This window comes from Xenopus laevis, chromosome 9_10S (genome assembly GCF_017654675.1).
Source record: "Xenopus laevis strain J_2021 chromosome 9_10S, Xenopus_laevis_v10.1, whole genome shotgun sequence".
NCBI classification, from domain to species: domain Eukaryota; kingdom Metazoa; phylum Chordata; class Amphibia; order Anura; family Pipidae; genus Xenopus; species Xenopus laevis.
The window spans coordinates 98539009-98559703 of record NC_054388.1 but is presented as its reverse complement, the minus strand read 5'-3'; the positions used below and the strand labels follow the sequence as shown (position 1 = coordinate 98559703).

The following is a 20695-nucleotide window of genomic DNA, read 5'->3' as shown; positions in this document are numbered from 1 at the left end:
GCTGCCCCTGGTAACCAGTGGGGCACTGCTACCTGACGCGAGTTTCTCAACTCACTTCATTGGTGCAGCACTAGTGATGGGCGAATTTCTCCCGTGTCACTGAAAAAAATTCCTGCGAAATTCGCAAAACAGCGTCCGGATTTTGTAGACACGCGCCGGTTTTGATGCAAGCGACTTTTCCAACGCACGCCCAAAAATTACATTTTTGTGGGAGTTTTGCGAATTTATTCGCATTTAATTCGCCACAAATTTATTTGCCCATCACTATGCAGCACCCCTGCCAATAGCATTCCTCTGGTGCATGATGATGGTGCAAGGGAGTTAGTACTTACAGGCCTCCGCTCGCATGTTGTGTGTGCTCTTATACCCGCTGATTTGCAGGTGTGTAATTTAAGGGTGTATATACACCCATATTCAGGCAACCTGTAGCTTGAATAGTGCATCAATTTGTGTGCAATTTATCCGAGCAAATCTTGGCAACTCAGTTACCTGGTGGAAAATGTAACTGCAGTGGAATTCTAGGAAGGAACGTTGCACTGTGGGTAAACAATGACATGGAACAGATTTTCTCACTTTGCATTCCTTAAAGGGATACTGTCATGGGAAAATATGTTTTTTTTTCAAAATGAATCAGTTAATAGTGCTACCCCAGCAGAATTCTGCACTGAAATCCAGTTTTCAAAAGAGCAAACAGATTTTTTTATATTCAATTTTGAAATCTGACATGGGGCTAGACATATTGTCAATTTCCCAGCTGCCCCAAGTCATGTGACTTGTGCTCTGATAAACTTCAATCTCTCTTTACTGCTGTACTGCAAGCCAGCAGCCAAACAAAATAACAATAGGAAGGTAACCAGATAACAGCTCCCTAACAAAAGATAACAGCTGCCTGGTAGATCTAAGAACAACACTCAATAGTAAAAGCCAAGTCCCACTAAGACTGATTCAGTTACATTAAGTAGGAGAGATAAACATGTTTTCCTATGACAGTATCCCTTTAAAGGAGTACTAAACCCCTTTGGCGCTAAAATCCCTCCTCCCTCCCCTGTGTTGCCCCCCTCCCTCATCCCCCCTGGCCTACCTCCCCCCCAGGCAAATGCCCCTAAGTTGCTACTTACCCCTCGGCGCAGGTCCTGTCCACGGAGTTCACAGGCGCCATCTTCTCCCGTGCGGTCTTCTTCCTGGATTGCCCGGCATTTGACGGCGCATTCGCAGTAGGAGTATTTGCCAGTTCAGCTCTACTGTGCATGCGCCAAAAGTCACAAAGTTTTCATATTCAGTAGAGCTGAACCGGCAAATACTCCTACTGCGCATGCGCCGTCAAACGCCGGGCAATCCAGGAAGAAGACCGCACGGGAGAAGATGGCGTCTGTGAACTCCATGGGCAGAACCTGCGCTGAGGGGTAAATAGCAATTTAGGGGGGGAGGTTGGCCAGGGGGGAGGAGGGAGGGGGGCAACACAGGGGAGGGATTTTAGCGCCAAAGGGGTTGACTTCTCCTTTAAGTAAAAAGGTCCTATATAGCACAGCATGATAAACTGTAAGAGGCATCCATGGTGTTTAACCCTTTCAATAATTCTCACGGTACTGACAACAGCTGCTGGTGTAGGTTTTGAAAACAGCTCACAGGGGCTTCATTCTGCTGTTTGAGAACCTCGGAATTTACCCGCTATGAGAAGAACAGGGCCTAGAACATTATTTGCCTAATTTGGGTGGTTGCCCTGTGGAAACTAATATTGGATGCTTTGAACTGAATGGCTCTTTGCTTTCCTAGATTCTTTTTGATGTAATGCAGGGTGACAGTTAGTAGTAGAGGCCCCTGGTTTCATATTAAAACCTTTTAACCCCCCTAATCCTTAGGATTAAGGAATATTATATACACATATACTGAATCTACTTAGCAGTCAGGGCTTTCCTGGAATCTATATCTATATCTTCCCAGCCACCCACCAATCACAGGGTCTGTTTCTCAATAGTTCTGCCTCTGGCATACAGGGTGGTGTTTGTGCATAAATTGTTATCAGTTGGGTGGGGGTCAAGTTTCATCTCGTTAAAGGACCATCAAAAAAAATTTACATTTTTTTTTTAATATACCAAGAAAAAAAACCCCCACCAAGACAAATTAAACTTTAAAATCACCGCCGGATCGCCTTTTCTGAAGTGGAGTGCAAAAGGAGTTTTGGTAAGTTATTTCTTAATAAAGGTTGTGCGATTTTAAAGTTTAATTAGTCTTGGTGTTTTTATTTCATGGCATACTAACTAATTTTTTTAAAAAAAATTTTTGATGTTACTGGTCCTTTAAATCACAGTGATGTAAGTGAGCTGTTTCCATCAACTAAAGTTATGGGGGCTGCCTTTTTATAAAGGGTTTTTGCAGCAAATAATCTTTTGCGGAGGGGGGCGGGGCCTGGCCGCACATCTTGCACCAAGGTCCGCCCCCTTCCAGTTACATTACTGATAGAAGCTCTATGTTTGTTTAGGACAGCAGCTGCCATATTAGCTTGGTGTGACATCACTTCCTGCCTGAGTCTCTCCCTGCTCACTCATAGCTCTGGGCTCAGATTACAGCAGAGAAGGGGAGGGAAGGAGCAAACTGAGCATGCTCACACCCAGGGCAAGGAGGTTTAAGATGAAGACAGGAAGTCTGATACAGAAGCCCATGAGTACACAATAGAAGGAAAGAAATGCTGTTTCTTTTGACAGAGAACACAGAGCAACATTACTTTGAGGGTTTACTGGTGTATTTATATAGACCTTTCTGATAAGGCTTACTTAATTTTAGCCTTTCCTTCTCCTTTAATGCATTTAGCCAAAAAAAGCGCACCTATAACATTTGTCGTGGGCGTCGAAATTGACTATCATCAAAAAAATTTTTGACCTTTGTTTTTTCGTGATTTTTTTCGCAGTTTTGCAAATTTCGCAGGAAATTCGTGAATTTTTTCAGCGGAGCGAAACGGGAGAAATTCACCCCTCACTACAGATAACATCAGACTGAGAGACACTTGTCACCCAGTAGACTGTCTGCTTCCCAGCAATACCAGTGCAACAGCCAAATGGATAAAGAAAAGAGATAAAGGTCTCAGGGGACTTGTTTGCAGGGCGATATTCTGCTCCAAACTCACAAGCCTTTCCCTTCATGCCAAACAGATTATGATCATAGACTACACGAGCACTTCCAACCCATTTGCGATGGATTCTGCTTCAGGACTGTGAATGTCGCACTTGTCTGCTTGCGATCAGTCGGAGAGTATGTGCGCTGCATAGAGGATGAGCGGTCAGCGCTGCTGGGAAGCAGGTGAGTGTGGCTTTACCAGGCACATTGGTGGGCGAGTCTCTGCGTGCAAAAGGCGGAGCTCAATTGATGGCTCCTGTAGAGCAGCGCTGAACCCACAGATGCCTCGTTGCGATTTAAAGTTCCTGCTTCTGTTGGGAGAACTGGCCTGTCTGCAACAGGCGGCTGGACAGAAACAGACAGTGGGAGCTGCTATACAAGTCAAGCATTGCCCAACTGAGGACAGGGGAGAGCTGCTCATAATTGGGAGCGGAGAAAGGGCAGGGGACGATGTGTTCATTTGTGACCTGGCAGTTTGGAGCTGACTGCCTGTTGGGGGATCTTTTCCCTGGGAAGCTGCTCTTTGCCTGGAGGGTGGGAGCGTAGGAGGCGCTGAGATCTAATCCGTAGAATTTAGTCTCCCATCCAGATCCCATTGCAGCCAATACTTCTAATTTCTCTGGGGTCGGTTTCTTCGCAGCGGCTGTTTCTCGCGGCGGCTCCATGCACGATTTTGGCTGAAACCATGTCTGCTGGTCTGGGACTGGCGATCAGCGATGGCCCGGTGCTGGCCCGGTACTATCCTGTTCTCTTCTAAGGCTCCACGGAAACTTGTGTTCCTTTTCACCTTGTCCCTCTCTGTCACTTACCTCTTCTACAGCCTCCTCAACTGCTACAGCTCCTTACAGTTCCCGCTGCAGGACGCCAGCGACTTCTTGCAACCAGAAGCTGCAATCAGCCCTACGGGCACCATCCGTTCCGCCTCCCTCAAGCCCGACACTATCAGTCGCTCTGTCCCTTCTCAACCTGCACCCAGGAGCAGCCAACCATCCCCTGGCAGGACAGCACAAGGGAAGAGTGCGAGCAGGAACAGGAGCAGTGGGAGCAGGAGCAGCAGCAGGAGGGCTCCCCAGATTAACACAAGCAGGACAAATAACAGCACTAAGCAGCTGTCCCCTGAGCAGCCTGGTAGGATTGGTGTCAGTAGCACAAAGGAGAGACAGAGATCGCTTTTAGAAAGTAATTTGGAAATCAGCACTGCTGGAGCCACCAGCTCTCAGTCCATAAATGTGAAGTCCCCTCACGTACCCCCTGCTACACCAACAGACAACCCCAGCGCCTCTTCTTTACAATCTCACCCAGGTTTCCACAGTGCCAACTCCAACTGGGACCCCCTTTCCGGATTTCCCTCAAATCTGAGCGCTGGAGATTCCGATGCCGACATTCCAGTTACTGTAAAAGTCGTCGCAGAGGAGCGCTCGGTGCAATCAGGCGCTGGAAATCGCCTTCGCTCCTCAGTAGAGAAATCCAGCACCTCTGACAGGATCCCTGTGAACTCTGAGAAATCCAGCACCCTGGACAGCGACCCTATTCACGCTGCACGAATTGAGATCAGCACCGTGGACAGCGACCCTATTCATTCTGCAGGGGAGAAAGTCAGCAGGGCAGACGGTGCAGCGGAGAAACGCGCGACTTTTATTTTCCTCGCACAGACAACCAGCACTTCGGAGAGTGTCACCGATCAGCTGGAAATCAGTGGGATCCCCTCTCACCCCCCAGCGCAGGATTTAGAGACGTTGAAAGCCGGGTCTCATCTCAGGAGTAGCATCTCAGGCCAAAAAAGTAGCATTCTGGATGGAGACCTTATACCCAAAAAGCCAACGAAAGTCAACATTTCAGGTAAGGGCCCTCTATACCCCATTGGAACAGAAACATCCTCAGAAGGGAATCACACCATTCCTACCCCTCAAACATCAGGCACATGGGATAGAATTACAAATTCATCCAGGAGAACCAGCTACGACTTCACTGTCCAATCCAGGGCTTTCCCTGCTGGTTCATTTGATACAAAATTACTGAATTCTGTATCCAGTACTTCTTCAGTCTTATTGAGTCCAAGCGCAGTGCGAAACACTTCTGGGTACAATCCATTTCCCAGAGAGTCTGGCAAACCCGAAAGTGCCCCATTGCCCATTACAGAGACAATATATGACAAAGCTTCACACTACAAACAAAAGGATTCCACTGAAACTTGGGAAACAGCATCTAGTTCAGCGGAGACCTTAATATCCCCTGATCTTGAGGGGGATGAGGCTTACAAGTCCATGCGAAGTCTTTCCTACTGGGACAGAACTCCATTGGCAGCTACAGAAATGATCCCCGAATCTCACACTGGGGCTTTGGAGAAGGACACTCAGGAATCCAGCACAGCAGAGGAAGAACTCAACCGCAGATTCCCCGTCAATTGCACCCCTGAGTATGGGGAGAAGAAATTGCCCCAAGCAATCATTATAGGGGTGAAAAAAGGGGGCACCCGGGCTTTACTTGAAGCTCTCCGAGCTCATCCAGACGTCAGGGCAGTAGGGGTCGAGCCCCATTTCTTTGATAGGAACTATGAGAAAGGATTGGAGTGGTATCGGTAAGTACCGGGGAATCCCCCCCCCCTCTCTAAAGTAACCCAAGTGACTGACAGTTGCAGTCATTGTTGTACTAGTGCCCAAAGTGCAAAGGTTTATGTGCAGCAATTGATGGATGATATCAGCGAAAACATCTTATACATTGATGTGTGGTTGTGGTTTTAAGAAATGGTGTTATGATTCTGTGACTTGAACATGAATAGTACTGCAAAAACCTATAAGCAAAGCAGAGAAATATAAGGAGGGGAAATAGTTTCTTATTTCCTACTTGCCTCTCTATACTTTACAACACTTAAAGCCTGCATTCCAAAGTAAAGTTGCCCCTCTCCCCCTCACCAAATTAATTCAACTAAATTCAAATTCATTTTAACCAGTCCTGTTAGCAATATATATATATATATATATATATATATATATATATATATATATATATATATATATATATATATATATATATATATATATATTTATATATATATATATATATATATATATATATATATATATATATATATATATATATAGTGAATAATGTACCCCCTCTTGTAAATTATAAGGATATTATAAGTTACTTCAGGACAGAAGGTTGAAGGCTGTGTGTTTATACAGGTCATGGGAATCTCAGTTAACTTCTAATAGTCTCATATTTTACTACATGGGGTGCTTTATTTATTTTAATACACAAGTTTTAGTGAGTCATGTGACAAAAATGACATCACTACTCACCCTTTATAACTGATTATTACATCACTACTCACTATTTATAAGGATATAATATACAAGGATATAATACACAAAAGCCATGAATATCTTGTAAATAATATCCCTATAAACGGTGAGTTCTGATGTCATCAGTTATAAATGATGAGTTCTGATGTCATTTCTGTCACATGACTCACTGAAACTTGTGTATTTTAATAAATAAAGTACCCCCAGTTGCAAAATATGAGGATATTAGAAGTTACCTTGGCCTTGTGTTTTTATATGGTCATGAAACTCCTCGGTAACTTATAATATCCTTATATTTTACAAGAGGGGGTACTTTATTCACTATATAATTTACAAGATATTCATGGCTTCTGTGTGTGTATATATATATATATATATATATATATATATATATATATATATATATATATATATATATATATATATATATATATACACACACAAACTGCATAAGATGAGAGTTAAATCAGTATTAATTGAGGCTTAAATCTCACATCATTCAGGAACATTTACTTGTTGCTCAGTTGTGAATCAGTTGTCTGCTAGCTTCACTTGCACAGCCCAAAGATAACATTTGCTATTGTCCTATTTAGCACATGTGAATGTTGCAAACCTATAAAACTGTTACACATTATTCTATTGGATTTAAGGGTGCCCCTCTTGATACTGTGGGTGATTACTTGGGGTGCTAGTCCTATTTTGTTAAGGTTATTCACCAAAACCTCTCTCCTTTAGTGTTATCATGTGCAGAATAGATTTCTTTGTGCTGCGTCAATGTGGATATTTGTGTGTAGTAACTTCCCCTTAGAATGAACAGAAATTATTCCAGGTGGAACCAGGCTGATCCCATGTTAGATGTCTATCTAAAGCAAAGTGATTAACGACAGATTTTAGTGTGCTGCATTGGGAGCAGCAAGTTGTCTGCAAACATTCCATCTACCTCCAAGATATTTATCAGTTTTCCAGAAACAGCCGTGCAACTTCCAAAGGAGATTTATTGCACCTTCCAACGTCCGTTACTGTATTTATAGGACTGTATATGGGAAGTTTAATCATTGCTATTGTTCTTAATCCTGCTGAAAGGATAACGTGTCTAACGTAGCTCGTTTATTTCAATTTCTGGAAGATTTGGTAAAACTGATATTGTCCAGAGGCGAGACTAAGCTGGTTATATGTGGGCTGACGAATTTAATGCAGTGTTGCCCTGCACTGGTAAAACTGCTGTGTTTGCTTCAGAAACACTACTATTGTTTATATAAATAAGCTGCTGTGTAGCAATGGGGGCAGCCATTCAAATGAGAAAAGGCTCAGGTAACACAGCAGATAAGCTCTGTAGTACAGAATGGTGTTATCTTTTATCCACTATTTAACCTGTGCCATATAGATTTTTTTCAATTTCCACCATTGCTACACAGCAACTTGTTTATATGAACTATAGTAGTATTTCTGAAGCAAACACATCAGGTTTACCTGTACAAGGCAACACTACATGATATAGTCATTACTTTAAAACACTTTCATTTTTTGCTGTTACCGTTCCTTTAACTGATGGACTCACATGCATATACACAGATACAGTATTGTCATTGGTCAGTATGATTATTTTTCCTTGTGGCTCATCAACTGTGATGCAACAACAGTTTAGCTGGAAGTGGAATATTATGGAAAGATGTACTTGTCCCAGGCGTTGATGTGCTTCGTTACCACCTGTTTACCATAAACAAAAGAGAAACTGTAACTTTATTTAGCCTGAAAAAATATTGTGTATGTTTTTAGTTCCTTTTTTCATTTGTCTGTTATTCTGTTTTGAAGTGTCACAGTTCACAGCAACCCTTTCCCCTCTGTGCCAAATATTTACCTTCATACTCTGCAAAAAGCCACATTGTGCAAATTATTGTATACAGCACATTTACAAAGGCACAACTTTGAACCAATACAGTAGCCATAGCAACTAATGATTGTTTTTCAGAGATCTAACATCGGTACAGATCAAAGTCAATTGTGGTTGTTATGGGTTTCGGCATTGGTGGGATGGTATTCCTTGCAAGTCATTAAATGAGGGGGCTCTGCATATAAAGGCTCACCTCATGAACTGGACAAAAATAATAGCTGCTAAAGGTTTTTACAAATAGTATTACACTGAAACTTTATGTTAAACCCATCATGGGTGTACATAGGGCTTTATCAGGATGCCTTATTAGTACAAGTGAAAGAAGTAATGGAAGTGTTTCTTTAAAGATCTTTGACCAGAACTAATGGGACATGAGCTATTATTAATAAAGATCTCAGCTTGGAACATGTTAACTAACGAAGGAACTCATTTTATCAGCTATTTAATCTAATGGTATTATGGACATCAGCCTGGGTTACAACATTTAAGGAGAACTAAAGCCGAACTAAAGAAGTAGCTAGAAATGTTGTACATGATGTTTTGTGCTTCTGTATCAGCCCAAGGCAACCACAGCCCTTTAGCAGTAAAGATCTGTGTCTCCAAAGATGCCCCAGTAGCTCCCCATCTTCTTTTCTGCTGATTCACTGCACATGCTCTGTGCTGCTGTCACTTACTGAGCTTAGGGACCCACTCACCATATACAGTACACATAGAATAGAAATGGCACAATATAAGGCTGATTAGTAATTAATACAGATAATTACTACATGGCAGCATAGAAACCAGTGCAATTAGCATTAGACTTTAATAATCAGCCCTGTAGCATCAGCTAATATTACAGACCAACCTCATTTTCTGCTGGATAATTAGTGACAAGCCCTAAGCTTAGCTTCTCAACAGCTGCTCAGAGCCCACTGAGCATGTGAGTGTCACAGACACTTTCCAAGATGGTGACTCCCTGTGACAAGTTTGAAGTCCTGGATCATTGCTGCTACTGACAAGCTGAAACTTTAGGCTGGTGCAATAAGTTTAGTTTATGGCATTTTTAACCATATTCATTTTTAGGGTTTAGTTCTCCTTTAAACACGCCTTGGTTAATCTTTATGAACCTTCTATAAATCCCCTAAGAAAAGTCATTACCCTTGACACATTGCATTAGCAGGGGAGAACATTTCCCATGCACCAAACAAGACATCCATTACTTTTTCTCTAAAACAACAAAGAAACTGAGGGAAATTTAGACAGAGGATTCACCTGTAGCAAATCTATCACTATCTCATGGGGTTAGCCGCTCTTGTGTCTTGTTTGTGTCTGTTGCGTCAAGAGTTCATTTCATTACAACCTCTTCACATTGGGATGTTGCTATATTATTTTTTTCTGCCGGTCTATTGTAGTGGGTGAGATTACACAGGCACTTTATTAGTGGTCAGGATCAAGAGTTTATTGGTTATTGTGTTTCATTATTTGGCGCAGCACACTGAGAACTCAAGAGTTTATTGGTTATTGTGTTGAACATCCATTATTTGGCGCAGCACACTGAGAACTCCAAGTGTCCTTGGAAAAGCATTTATCTCTCACTTTCCTTTGTGGGTTTTCTTTCATCTTGCAAATACAGCCAACATACATAGTAACATAGTAACAAGGTTGAAAAAAGACACAAGTCCATCAAGTTCAACCTTTTAATTTTTCTTTGACCTGCCTAACTGCCAGTTGATCCAGAGGAAGGCAAAAAAAAAAAACGCCATCTAAAGCCTTGACTGATTCTGGGAGGGAATTCCACAGCTCTCACTGTAAAAAAAAAAACCCTTCCAAATATTAAGCCAGAACCTCTTTTCCTCTAATCGGAATGGGTGACCTTGTGTCAACATTCAGTAGTTATCACAAAACCCCTATAATTGCTACCTTCATGAGTATGGTAGGCCGTAAAGGTTCAAAGAAGAAGTACTTTAACAATCTAGTGAGTCCTTCTAATTAGTTATAATGAAACCAAGAGAAAATACTCCAACATGCAAATGGTATAAATAAAAATATCCTTTCGAGTGCAAGTGAAAATGTGTTGTTGATTCTGATATCTGGAGAGAGAATGGGCCATATGGGGCAGTTGTTGCAAAGTCTCCCTTGACTTACACCTTTTTTGATGCCATGAACATGGTCACCTACCTGCTGACTGCAAAGTTGCATCATGTGGGGCTCAATGTGCATTTTAGTCTAACTATCAACTGTGCATGTAATATGGGTCCATCCTGATATTCTAGAAGTGAACATATTGGTCAGTGTGGTAACGCATTGCTGCTGGGGTCCAAGGGTTTGATTCTAGCCAAGCATCTCTCTGCAAGACAGTGTCAGACTGTCCCCCTGGGTGCCCTGCACCCCAGACAGCTCCTCCAAATGCTGCCACCCTCCCCAGTCAAGTAGCGCTTACTGCTTCCTTCCCTTGGATGGGGTGGGAGGACACCATTGCTCACAGTTCCAGCTGAAGGAAGGGGCTGTCCCAGTCCAATCCTGATGCAAGAACTTGTACAGTATGTTCTCCTCATTGTTGCATGGAGCTAATGGTTTCCTCCCGTACCCCAAAATCATACAGGCAGGATAACTGGCTCCTGATAAAACTGACCAGATTATTAGTGATGGGCGAATTTGTTCCGTTTCACATCGCCACGAAATTCGCAAATTTCCCATGAAATTAGCGAAATGACGAGAAATTAGCGAAACAGGATTTTTGACTCCTGCCGAATTTCGCTAATTTATTCGCTGCCGGCGAAACTGGAATAAATTCGCCCATCACTACAGATTTTGTCTAAATAGGGTTGGTCGCTCCTGTCATGAGTTGTCTCTCAGTTGCCAGTGAGCAGCCAGTTCAAGCAGTTGCAAAAAGCCACCTCTTGCAGCGCTATTGCGCTCATTGTACTAGTGATGCGGCCCCCCCTTTGACCCGCTCCGGTGCTGACGTTTTAAGCACGGAGCGGAAGAGGGAGGCACCAGCAGCCCCAGGATCTCTCCTGTGTCTATAATCTCTATAAAGCAAAGCTGAATAGCTTGGCGCTGTACAGATAAAGGATTATATAATAGTTTTTATTTACAAAGAGATTGGCTCAGTGCAAGGATTTTTGCACTCATTTCTGCATCATTCACATGCCAGGAGACGACAAAAGGTTGACTATGGTGGATGTTAAAGGAAAATAACACAAATAAATACTAGTGGCTGAAAGGAATGATATTGTAATGTACTCTTGCCCTGCACAGGTAAAACTGATGTGTTTGCTTCAGAAACACAACTATAGTTGATATAAACAAATTGCTGTGTAGCCATGGAGGCAGCCATTCAAGCACAGGATATGAATGGCTGCCACCAAGGGCTACATAGCAGCTGGTTTATATCAACTATAGTAGTGTTTCTGAAGTAAACACACCAGTTGCACCAGCACAGCACAACAATACATTATAATTCCATTACTTTAAAACACTTTCATGTTTTAGTGTTATTGCTCCTTTAAGCACAGGGTTAGTCTCTGTCTCTAAGTCTCTGACATCAGTCCTTAGGGTCAGTGTAGAGAAGTGACCCTTTCCTGTTTCAGTTTAGCTGATAGGCTGTTGGTCACATTTGAGAACACTATTTAAAATATATGTATTGGGGGAATAGGAATAGGTTTCATCTACAATATAACTGACCATAGTGTGCTGGGTGATGATTTTTACCACTCTTGTCATTAACAATCCTCCTGTATTTAGAAATAGATTATCAAAGCCCAGGTTCAACATTTTTGAGTACAGGTATGGGAAACATTATCCAGAGACTACAATGTAGTTCACCAATCCTGCAAGCTGGTGGTGCGTTCCTTCCGTTGACCCGGCCGGGTCCCTTAGCAACCAACGTGTAAAAGAAACGGATCCGCACACACACCGATTAGTGCAGTCGGAGATTATCCCCTTTTATTCAGCCACCAAACATCAACGTTTCGGGGGGGGGAAGGGTGGGTGTTTCCCCCCCGAAACGTTGATGTTTGGTGGCTGAATAAAAGGGGATAATCCCCGACTGCACTAATCGGTGTGTGTGCGGATCCGTTTCTTTTAAACATTATCCAGAGACCCATTATCCAGAAAGCTCTGAATTACAGAAAGGAAAGAATAAAATAGTATCTTGTACTTGATCCAATCTAAGATATAATTAATCCTTACTGCAAACAAAACCAGCCTATTGGGTTTATTTAATGTTTACCTTTCCAGTAGACATAAGGTAAATTAAACGCAAAGATCCCTTATCCAGAAAGCCTCAGGTCCTGAGTATTTTGGATAACAGGTTCCACACCTATATTAGGATTCATGGCAGCAAGTCACAGCTTGGTTTTAGTCATTCACATATACAATATTGTTCATTTTTCATCCCAAGTTCATATATTTGGGAAATTGCCAACAAAGTATCCCATTTTCCATGTGCAATAACCAGATAATTGAAATACTTCGGAGAAGCACTGCAGCGATTACGGGCATCAAATGAAAATGGGTCTATACTTATTGCATTTTATAGAAACGTGTCTTTAATTTGCTTTGATTACGAAACGATACAGAAGAGGAGAATAGAAATTGCATTTAAGGTGGATAGCAGCAATTTTAAAATGTCAGGGGTAACTCACCCACCCTTTTATCTTATTAATATTTGGTTTGTGTGCAGAGTCAGGCCAAGGAACTTTGGTACTTGAGACAAGGGTGGTAATTGGCAGCAGCAGTGTAAGTACAGGGGAGCTAAGCTGAGGGGCACATTTATTAAAAGTCTTAAAATTCATGTGAGTTTTTAAAAACTCCTCTAAACTCCCCTAAATTCAAAATTTGACCAATCGAAATTTAGTAAAAAAATCAAATTTTTAAAAGGGAGAATTGAAAACCGAAAACCGAATAGCATTTGAATCGAATTCGATTCAAATTTAAAAAACTCGATTCGAAAAAATGTCAGGAAGGCTGCAAACAACTCAAATTTGATCCCTGGACGTCTCCCATTGACTTAAACAGCAATTCGGCAGATTTTAGGTGGTGAATAGTCAAATTCGAGTTCTTAAAGGGCCAGAGTATGATAAATCTCGAACATCAAATTCAATTTTTTTTAAAAACTTGAATCGAACTTAAATAACTCCCTAGTTGAATTTGACCGTTTTGACCATAAATATTTTTGAAAATTAGAACTTTCAATGTGACCCTTGATAAATCTGCCCCTGGGTGTCTGAGGTCCAGTGTTGTTTACACAGACACTCCTTTGCTCACCTACATGGTAAGGTCAGGTTCATTGTTGTTGGGCTGGGGTGCCAAGGACCCCCCTTACACTGCAGGCCCACTATCCAAACTATTTTCCCTTCTCTTTTTCACTTACTTTCTCTATTATCTCAGTCTCTTTATATTATTGTCTATTCTTCCTTCTATCTCTTCCCATGTTCTCATGCAGAAATGGGAAATGGCCATGGTAGACATTACAAGGCAAATGGTTGGGTGAGCTGCAGGACCTATGCACCTGATGCACCTGAGGAAGGGGTTTTCCCCCGAAAGCTTGTGTGTGAAATTCCGCTGAAATAAAATGTTTTAAAACCAAAGCCTGAGGATGGTGTGCTTCATATCCTGTTATTCGAGGGCGAATAAATTCAGCAGGCATGGATTTACGGAGAATTTACACATTTCGCCACCCGTGAATAAATTCAGGAAACTTTGCAGATGAAAAAATTGTTGCACACATAAAAATTCCCGCGCGTCAGAATTCTTTGGACACCCATGACGCGTTTCAAGAATGTTTTTGCCATTTAGCGACAGATTAGCCCATCACTAGTCAACTGTGCCCAAAGCTGGAATTTGCATAGTAGGCCCCCCTAGGCTCGTTGACTTTGGTCGCCCCCGTCCCCTCCCTTTTATTTGTGCAAATTTTCATCATTGGAACTGGAGCAATGGGGATTGGCCACAGGAAATTTAAAAAAATATTGTATCTCCTAAGCATCCCCAGTGTTTATGTTTATGTGAGTGTGGTTGGGCAGCATGGCTCCTCCTAAAATCCTGCCTCCCTCGGCACGGGCCTTGGTGGCCTTTCCACAAATCTGGGCCTGACTGTGCCACTATTTTTATGGTTAAACAGGACTGCTGGTGGTTGTGGTCTTATTGGGAGCCTTTGACTTTTAAATTACAAAAATATATATTTTTTTTAGGAAGGCAAAATGTTTCAAAATCAAAATCATTGCACCCTAGGAACATGCCTCTGCTGCCTACCCCTAGTTCCAGCCCCAGTCAAGTAGTCCATTTTCTTTGCAGAAAGGCCGTCTCCTATAGACTCCATTATAATCAAATAATCCAAATTATAAGAAATCATTTCCTTTTTCTCTGTAATAATAAAACAATACATTGTACTTGATCCCAACTCAGATATAATTAATCCTTATTGGAGGCAAAACATTCCTATTGGGTTTAAATAATGTTTAAATATTTTTTTTAGTAGACCTAAGGTATGAAGTTCCAAATTGAGGAAAGATCCTTATTCCGGATAACCTCAGGATAGCAGGTCCCACACCTGTACAAATTATACCACTCCTAAGTGACTTCTGTATCCTTATTTGTAACTTTAGGGGTGTAGCATCCTTGTCACGCATAACTCTAATAAAAAAAGGGTGGCTCCTTGAAAGGCCATTGTTGGGTGGGAGTTGGTAATCTGTCACACCCATGAAAGCAGACACGATTTACTGCATTGTAGCAAATCTAAGATAGCTAACTGATGAAATGGTCCATGCTTTATGCATTCAGATAACATATAAATGGAACCATTTGTCTGTCATGTAAGTGACACAGTAAAGAGATGTTAGTGCTCTGATTTGTCAGCAGAAATGGTATTTAGATTCAAAAGGCATATGCGGTGCTCCAGGGGCCTATTCCGTTAAATACTTTGTACTTCTTTCTGATCGGTTTGTTTTGCGGTGATCTGAGTATGGCAGATGTCTCCTTGACAAACCGTAGAAGACGATTAATGGCATTTCACAATAAACATGTAGTGATGTTTTTTCCTCCCACCCCCCCCTGCATTTGTGTGAACATAGAGACAAATGTATTCATGTGAAATTGCTGAGCAGTTGCTGGGATTTAAAGTTCTTGTCTACCCAATAAAGAGCTAACGTTTACCTGCGCAGCACTAAAGGAAAGGACAGCAATGAAACGGACAGCTCAGAAAGCAATTTAATTGTACAGGCTTGCATGTTGCATCAAAATCAGCCTTGGGAAACAATAGATGTAGAAGCACCGGAGACCCAGGCAAAGCGGACTCCTTCCGGAGAATAATTAAAATTCACTCATTCGGGGTTAATCAAATAGAACAGCGTTTTTACCGAGCTGGAAAGTGTACATAATGGATTCCAATTTACAACGTGGAGATCTCAGGCAGCTCAGAACCTGCTCGGTTTATTGTTCCCTGCTAATGAATTTTCTAGGATAGCCCGGGAATTATTCTTTTAATATTGTATTTTAACGGCTGCCTTTATGGCTCATAACAAGTATTTTAGATGTATAGTACCATTGCCTTTGTGCCTGTGTGATTCAATTATAAGTGTCTTCCGTGCGGCTCCAACAACTTCAGCGTTTCTATAATGTCTGGAGATATCTCACGTTTCTCTGGCTTGTCTGGGAATGAAGCACCGGTTTAGCGTGTTCTCAAGTGAACAGCATTTTATAGAGAGTTTGCAATGACTGTACAGGAGCCTGGCAAGAAGTAATTATAATTATCACTGAATATGTTTAGAAATATCTCTAGGACAGAGTCAAGTTTCCTACCTTTACAACAGGTCAGCTCCTATGCCGAGCAAAACTAGCATCCCTGCTGCCATAACGTTTATCACTGAACAGTTGTAATAAAACACAGGCTGGGTATTCCCCATTGCTGATTCTTTTTAAGTTGACCAAACAAATAGAAGGAAATTGATTTTTTCTTAATTGCACCAAGAAATATCCAAGCAAAAAAGTGAATGTAATGCTAATTTATTCCATTGAAGGGACATTAAACCTTACTGTACTGCACTGCTCAACCACACTCTTTCTCATTTGTTGCTTGACTACATCCCAGCATGCTTTAACTTATTATTAAGGTTTAGACATGTTGGAAACTGTAGTCCAGCAACACCAGTGATTAATATTGCTCAATAAAACTTTCCCCCAGCTCCCCAGGGCCCATGGCTAAGTCAACATCCAAAATAATCCATCTGACCTGTATCAATCTGGGTCCCTGTTCTTTGTTCCTGCAATTGGAGTTGGAAGCTTTAAGCACAGTTTACTAGCACTAAAGAAATCTGTCCTTTATCCCCATGTTTGATTCCAGTGTAATATAATGACCCCAAAAATAATCTTGGTAGGTCAAATAAGAGCAAGATGGCTGATGTAATGCTTGGAATCCGCATTCTTATTCTTGCATTCTTGGTCAGTATAATTCTCACTGGTGAATTATTTCCATGTGTAATTATGTTATTTAGAACAGTGGGACGGCGTTACGGTTGGGTTTAGTATCCCTTTAAACCATGTACAATTTTAGGCAAAAACCAGGCTTGCCCATGCCATGAGGCCTGGATTAGAACCTCGTCTCAGGCTGCATTGCCCTGCAAGTTACCAGGGATGGCAGAAAAGCTACTCCTGGTAACTTTAGGAGCCACATTTCTGGATTTTAAACCTAAAATTAGGCTCTTCTAGAGCAAGAGAGTGCAATTGCACTCGCTGCAAGAGCAATGGGGTTAAATTAGATGGTTAAATCACCTTAATTCCAGTCCAGAGAACGTTCTCCTGTCAACTGCACTGCCTTATGGGGCAAAACATGAATTACACTTTTTTTTAAAAGGGATTGTAGAACCATAACTATGAAAATGCCTACATTTTGCCTAGTAAAAGACAATGTAATTCTAAGCCAGTTGTGAAGAAGCTTGCAAAGCATTGTGGGTAATTGAGTCATATCTGGACTACATTGTTTCAGAAGTCAGAACTAGCCGTGCAGTAACAAGAGACACATATGGTTTCCATGCAACTGCATTTACAACTAGCTCTTAAACCAATGGAAAAAAAATTGGACTGAAAGTACCTGATAGGGCCCCGTTGACCCAGACACTCTCTGTGCTCCACCCCTCAATCCGATTACAGCCTCAAAGAGAAAAAGTGTTGGTGAGGGGCGGTGTTGGAGGCTGCTGGCAGATTAGCTCATCATGGAGGTACAAGTTTGTGACTGGGGTGAGGGGACCCTTAGGTGGCTGGCAGGGAGTCTTTAAGGTGGCAGTCAAGGTGGGCCCCGGACACCCCAATCCAACTTTGAAAAAAAATAATGAAATATTTTGATAATGGAAAATTAATTGGAATATAGTTTGTATAGGAAATATTCAAAGTCTCTCAGTTTAGTGATCAGTTTAACATCAGTAAATACCCCAACTTAATAAGGGATGAGTGAAAGAGAAATGGTTTATGGTTATTTTTCGTAAACCAAATATTGGCCCGTTTCTTACCGCAGTCATTTGGAAATGGGATGTTGTGCTGGTAAAGACGCGCCCAATTTCCTATCCTTGGTTCTTCAGACTTGCTGGTTGGGTTCAGCTCACTCGGCAACATCAGGCAAGACAAATACGGGATCCGTGGCCCATGGTCATCTTTATTTTTAATCTGATTTTGATTGAAGTTCTCTCCAGCTGATGTTTAAAGGAAAGAGTGCATGGGAGATCTGACCATACATAAATCTATATTCCAACTCAGGCTCTGCATACCTTAATCCTTTTGATCAAACACAGCACAGCTCACTTCGCAAACAGACATGCAGCCCATAAAATATTCTTCATTAATGGCATTTTCTTAGTCCCAAAGCCTTATTCATTATTTAAGCCTTGCACATACCTCTTGCGGGGATCCTTCAGACTAGAGAAATGCCTCGCACGGGCTTGAGGGTTCCCTGTATAAAGTGTTGGTGTCAAACACTGCAAATGAATGGCTGCACTATACAAAAACAACTCGGTCCATTACAAAGAAGCTTTATTAAAGGCTTTGCAAAGAAAATGATGTTTTCAGAAAGAACTTGTGTATGACATGATGTAACATTATGATTCATTTTAGCAGGCTGGTTGAGCAGTTACATGGCATTTTGTTCTCACCCTGAAACGACTGAGGAAAAACCTCTGACAGTGGGATAAGATCGACACAGGGTCATACCAAGCTAAAAAATAGGTGAACACGATATGAACCCTCATTAATGGAAAAGTGTACAGGTATAGGATCTAGGGTTGCCATTTGGTCCGGGTGAAACCTTCCTGTCTGGATTTCCAAGTTAGGAAATCCAGACAGGACATTGAAAATAATGACATGGCAATAAGCCAATCAATGATCGCCATGTCATCAGTCCTGCCCCCAACATCACCAGTGCCGCTGCCAATGCCACCTGCCTCCAACATCATCCACCCACCCCTCTGCACGTTTTCTGGCACCAGAAAAGGTAGCAACCCTAATAGGATTCGTTATCTGGAAACCCGTTGTGCAGAAAGATTTGAATTATGGGAAGGCTATCTCTCCATGTTTATAAAAGGTATGGGATCCGTTATCTGGAAACCCACTATCCAGAAAGTTCCGAATCATGAAAATGCAGCGTTTCCAGCGTAATTGCGGCCGTGGGGAGGAGATGTGCCTGATGCAGTTTTACAATTGCATTAAAATCTGACATGGATCAGACGCAATAGCGCTGAAAATGTGTTAGTTTTAAGTACTCAATTTTAAGTGCAGGTTAGTCAGAAAGCTCGGAATTACAGGAACGTCAACTCCCATAGACTCCACTTTAAGAAAATTAATTTAAAATTTTTAAAAATGATTTAGTTTTTCTCTGGAATAATAAAACAGTACCTTGTACATGATCCCAATGAAGATATAATCCATTTATATTGGAGGCAAAACCAGCCTATTAGGTTTGATTAATGTTTTAATTATTTTTTAGCAGACCTAAGGTATCGCAATTCAAATTATGGAAAGACTGCTTATCCAGATCCATAACCCCAGGTCCCAAGCATTCTGGATAACAGGTCCTATACCTGTACTCAAATCCAAATACTGGCATGGGATCCGTTATCCCTTAATCCGTTATCCAAAAAGCCCTGAATTACGGAAAGGCCTTCTCCCACAGACTCCACTATAATCAAATAATTAAAAATTTTTATAAAAATCGAAGAGTACATTTTGTGGCTTCTCATCTGCCTTAGGTCCCAGCTGCATGAATAAAAAGAAAAATTGTAACCGAGTGCGTTGATGTGGCACTTTTACTCTATATTTCATATTAGTTACAAGTTGGCAGCTAAAGGCAGTTAATCACTTTGGATTCCCTCTACCACTGATGGAGACTATGAGGCACATTTACCAAAAGTTGAATTTCGAATTCATGTGAGTTTTTTTAAAACTCCCATAAATTCGACCAATCGAAATGTATTGATAAAATCGAATTTTCTCAGCTTGGACGAATTGGATCGACCCGAAAACTTGAATCACATTTGATTTGAATGAAAAAAACTTGATTCGAGGTTTTTTTCTCTGAAACATCACCAAATTGATCCCTGGACCTCTCCCATTGACTTATACAGTAATTTGTCAGGTTTTAGATGGCGAACAGTCAAAATCGAGTTCTTAAATGGCTGGAGTATGATAAATCGCAAAATTCGAATTTGAATTAAAACTTGAATAGCGTTTGGATAATTCACAATTCGAATTTATGAGTTTTGACCAAAAACAAATTGAAAAATTAGAATTTCCAATTCGACCCTTAAAGGAAAACTATACCCCCAAAATGAATACTTAAGCAACAGATAGTTTATATCAAATTGAATGACATATTAAAGAATCTTACCAAACTGGAATATATATTTACATAAATATTGACCTTTTACATCTCTTGCCTTGAACCACCATTTCGTGACTCTATCTGTGCTGCCTCAGAGATCACCTGACCAGAAATACTACAACACTAACTGTAACAGGAAGAAGTGAGGAAGCAAAAGGCAGAACTCTGTCTGTTAATTGGCTCATGTGACCTTACATGTGGTTTGTATGTGTTCACAGTGAATCTTACGATCTCAGGGGGCGGCCCTTATTTTTTAAAATGGCAATTTTCTATTTATGATTACCCAATGGCACATACTAATAAAAAGGTATATTATTATGATAATGGTTCATTTACATGAAGCAGGGTTTTACACATGAGCTGTTTTACTCAGTATCTTTTAATAGAGACCTACATTGTTTGGGGGGTATAGTTTTCCTTTAATAAATCTGCCCCTATGTATCCCAAAGGGTCTCTTGTGGCATCCCAGTTAGTTTTCTCCTAAACAAAATCCATCATAAGGTTTCTAGCTGGGTAATACTAGTTTGAATGTTTCCAGCAATA

The 20695-nt window shown here is 41.3% G+C and overlaps 1 protein-coding gene across 1 annotated transcript in view; it reads left to right on the top strand.

The window, feature by feature from the left end:
- The first annotated feature begins 3226 nt into the window (after positions 1-3226).
- Positions 3227-20695, top strand: part of LOC108702312 — a 145663-nt gene continuing 128194 nt past the window's right edge. The window contains exon 1 of the mRNA XM_018237788.2: positions 3227-5689. Coding sequence (XP_018093277.1) covers positions 3828-5689 — 1862 coding nt within the window. The 5' untranslated portion in view covers positions 3227-3827. The remainder of the gene's footprint in view (positions 5690-20695) is intronic.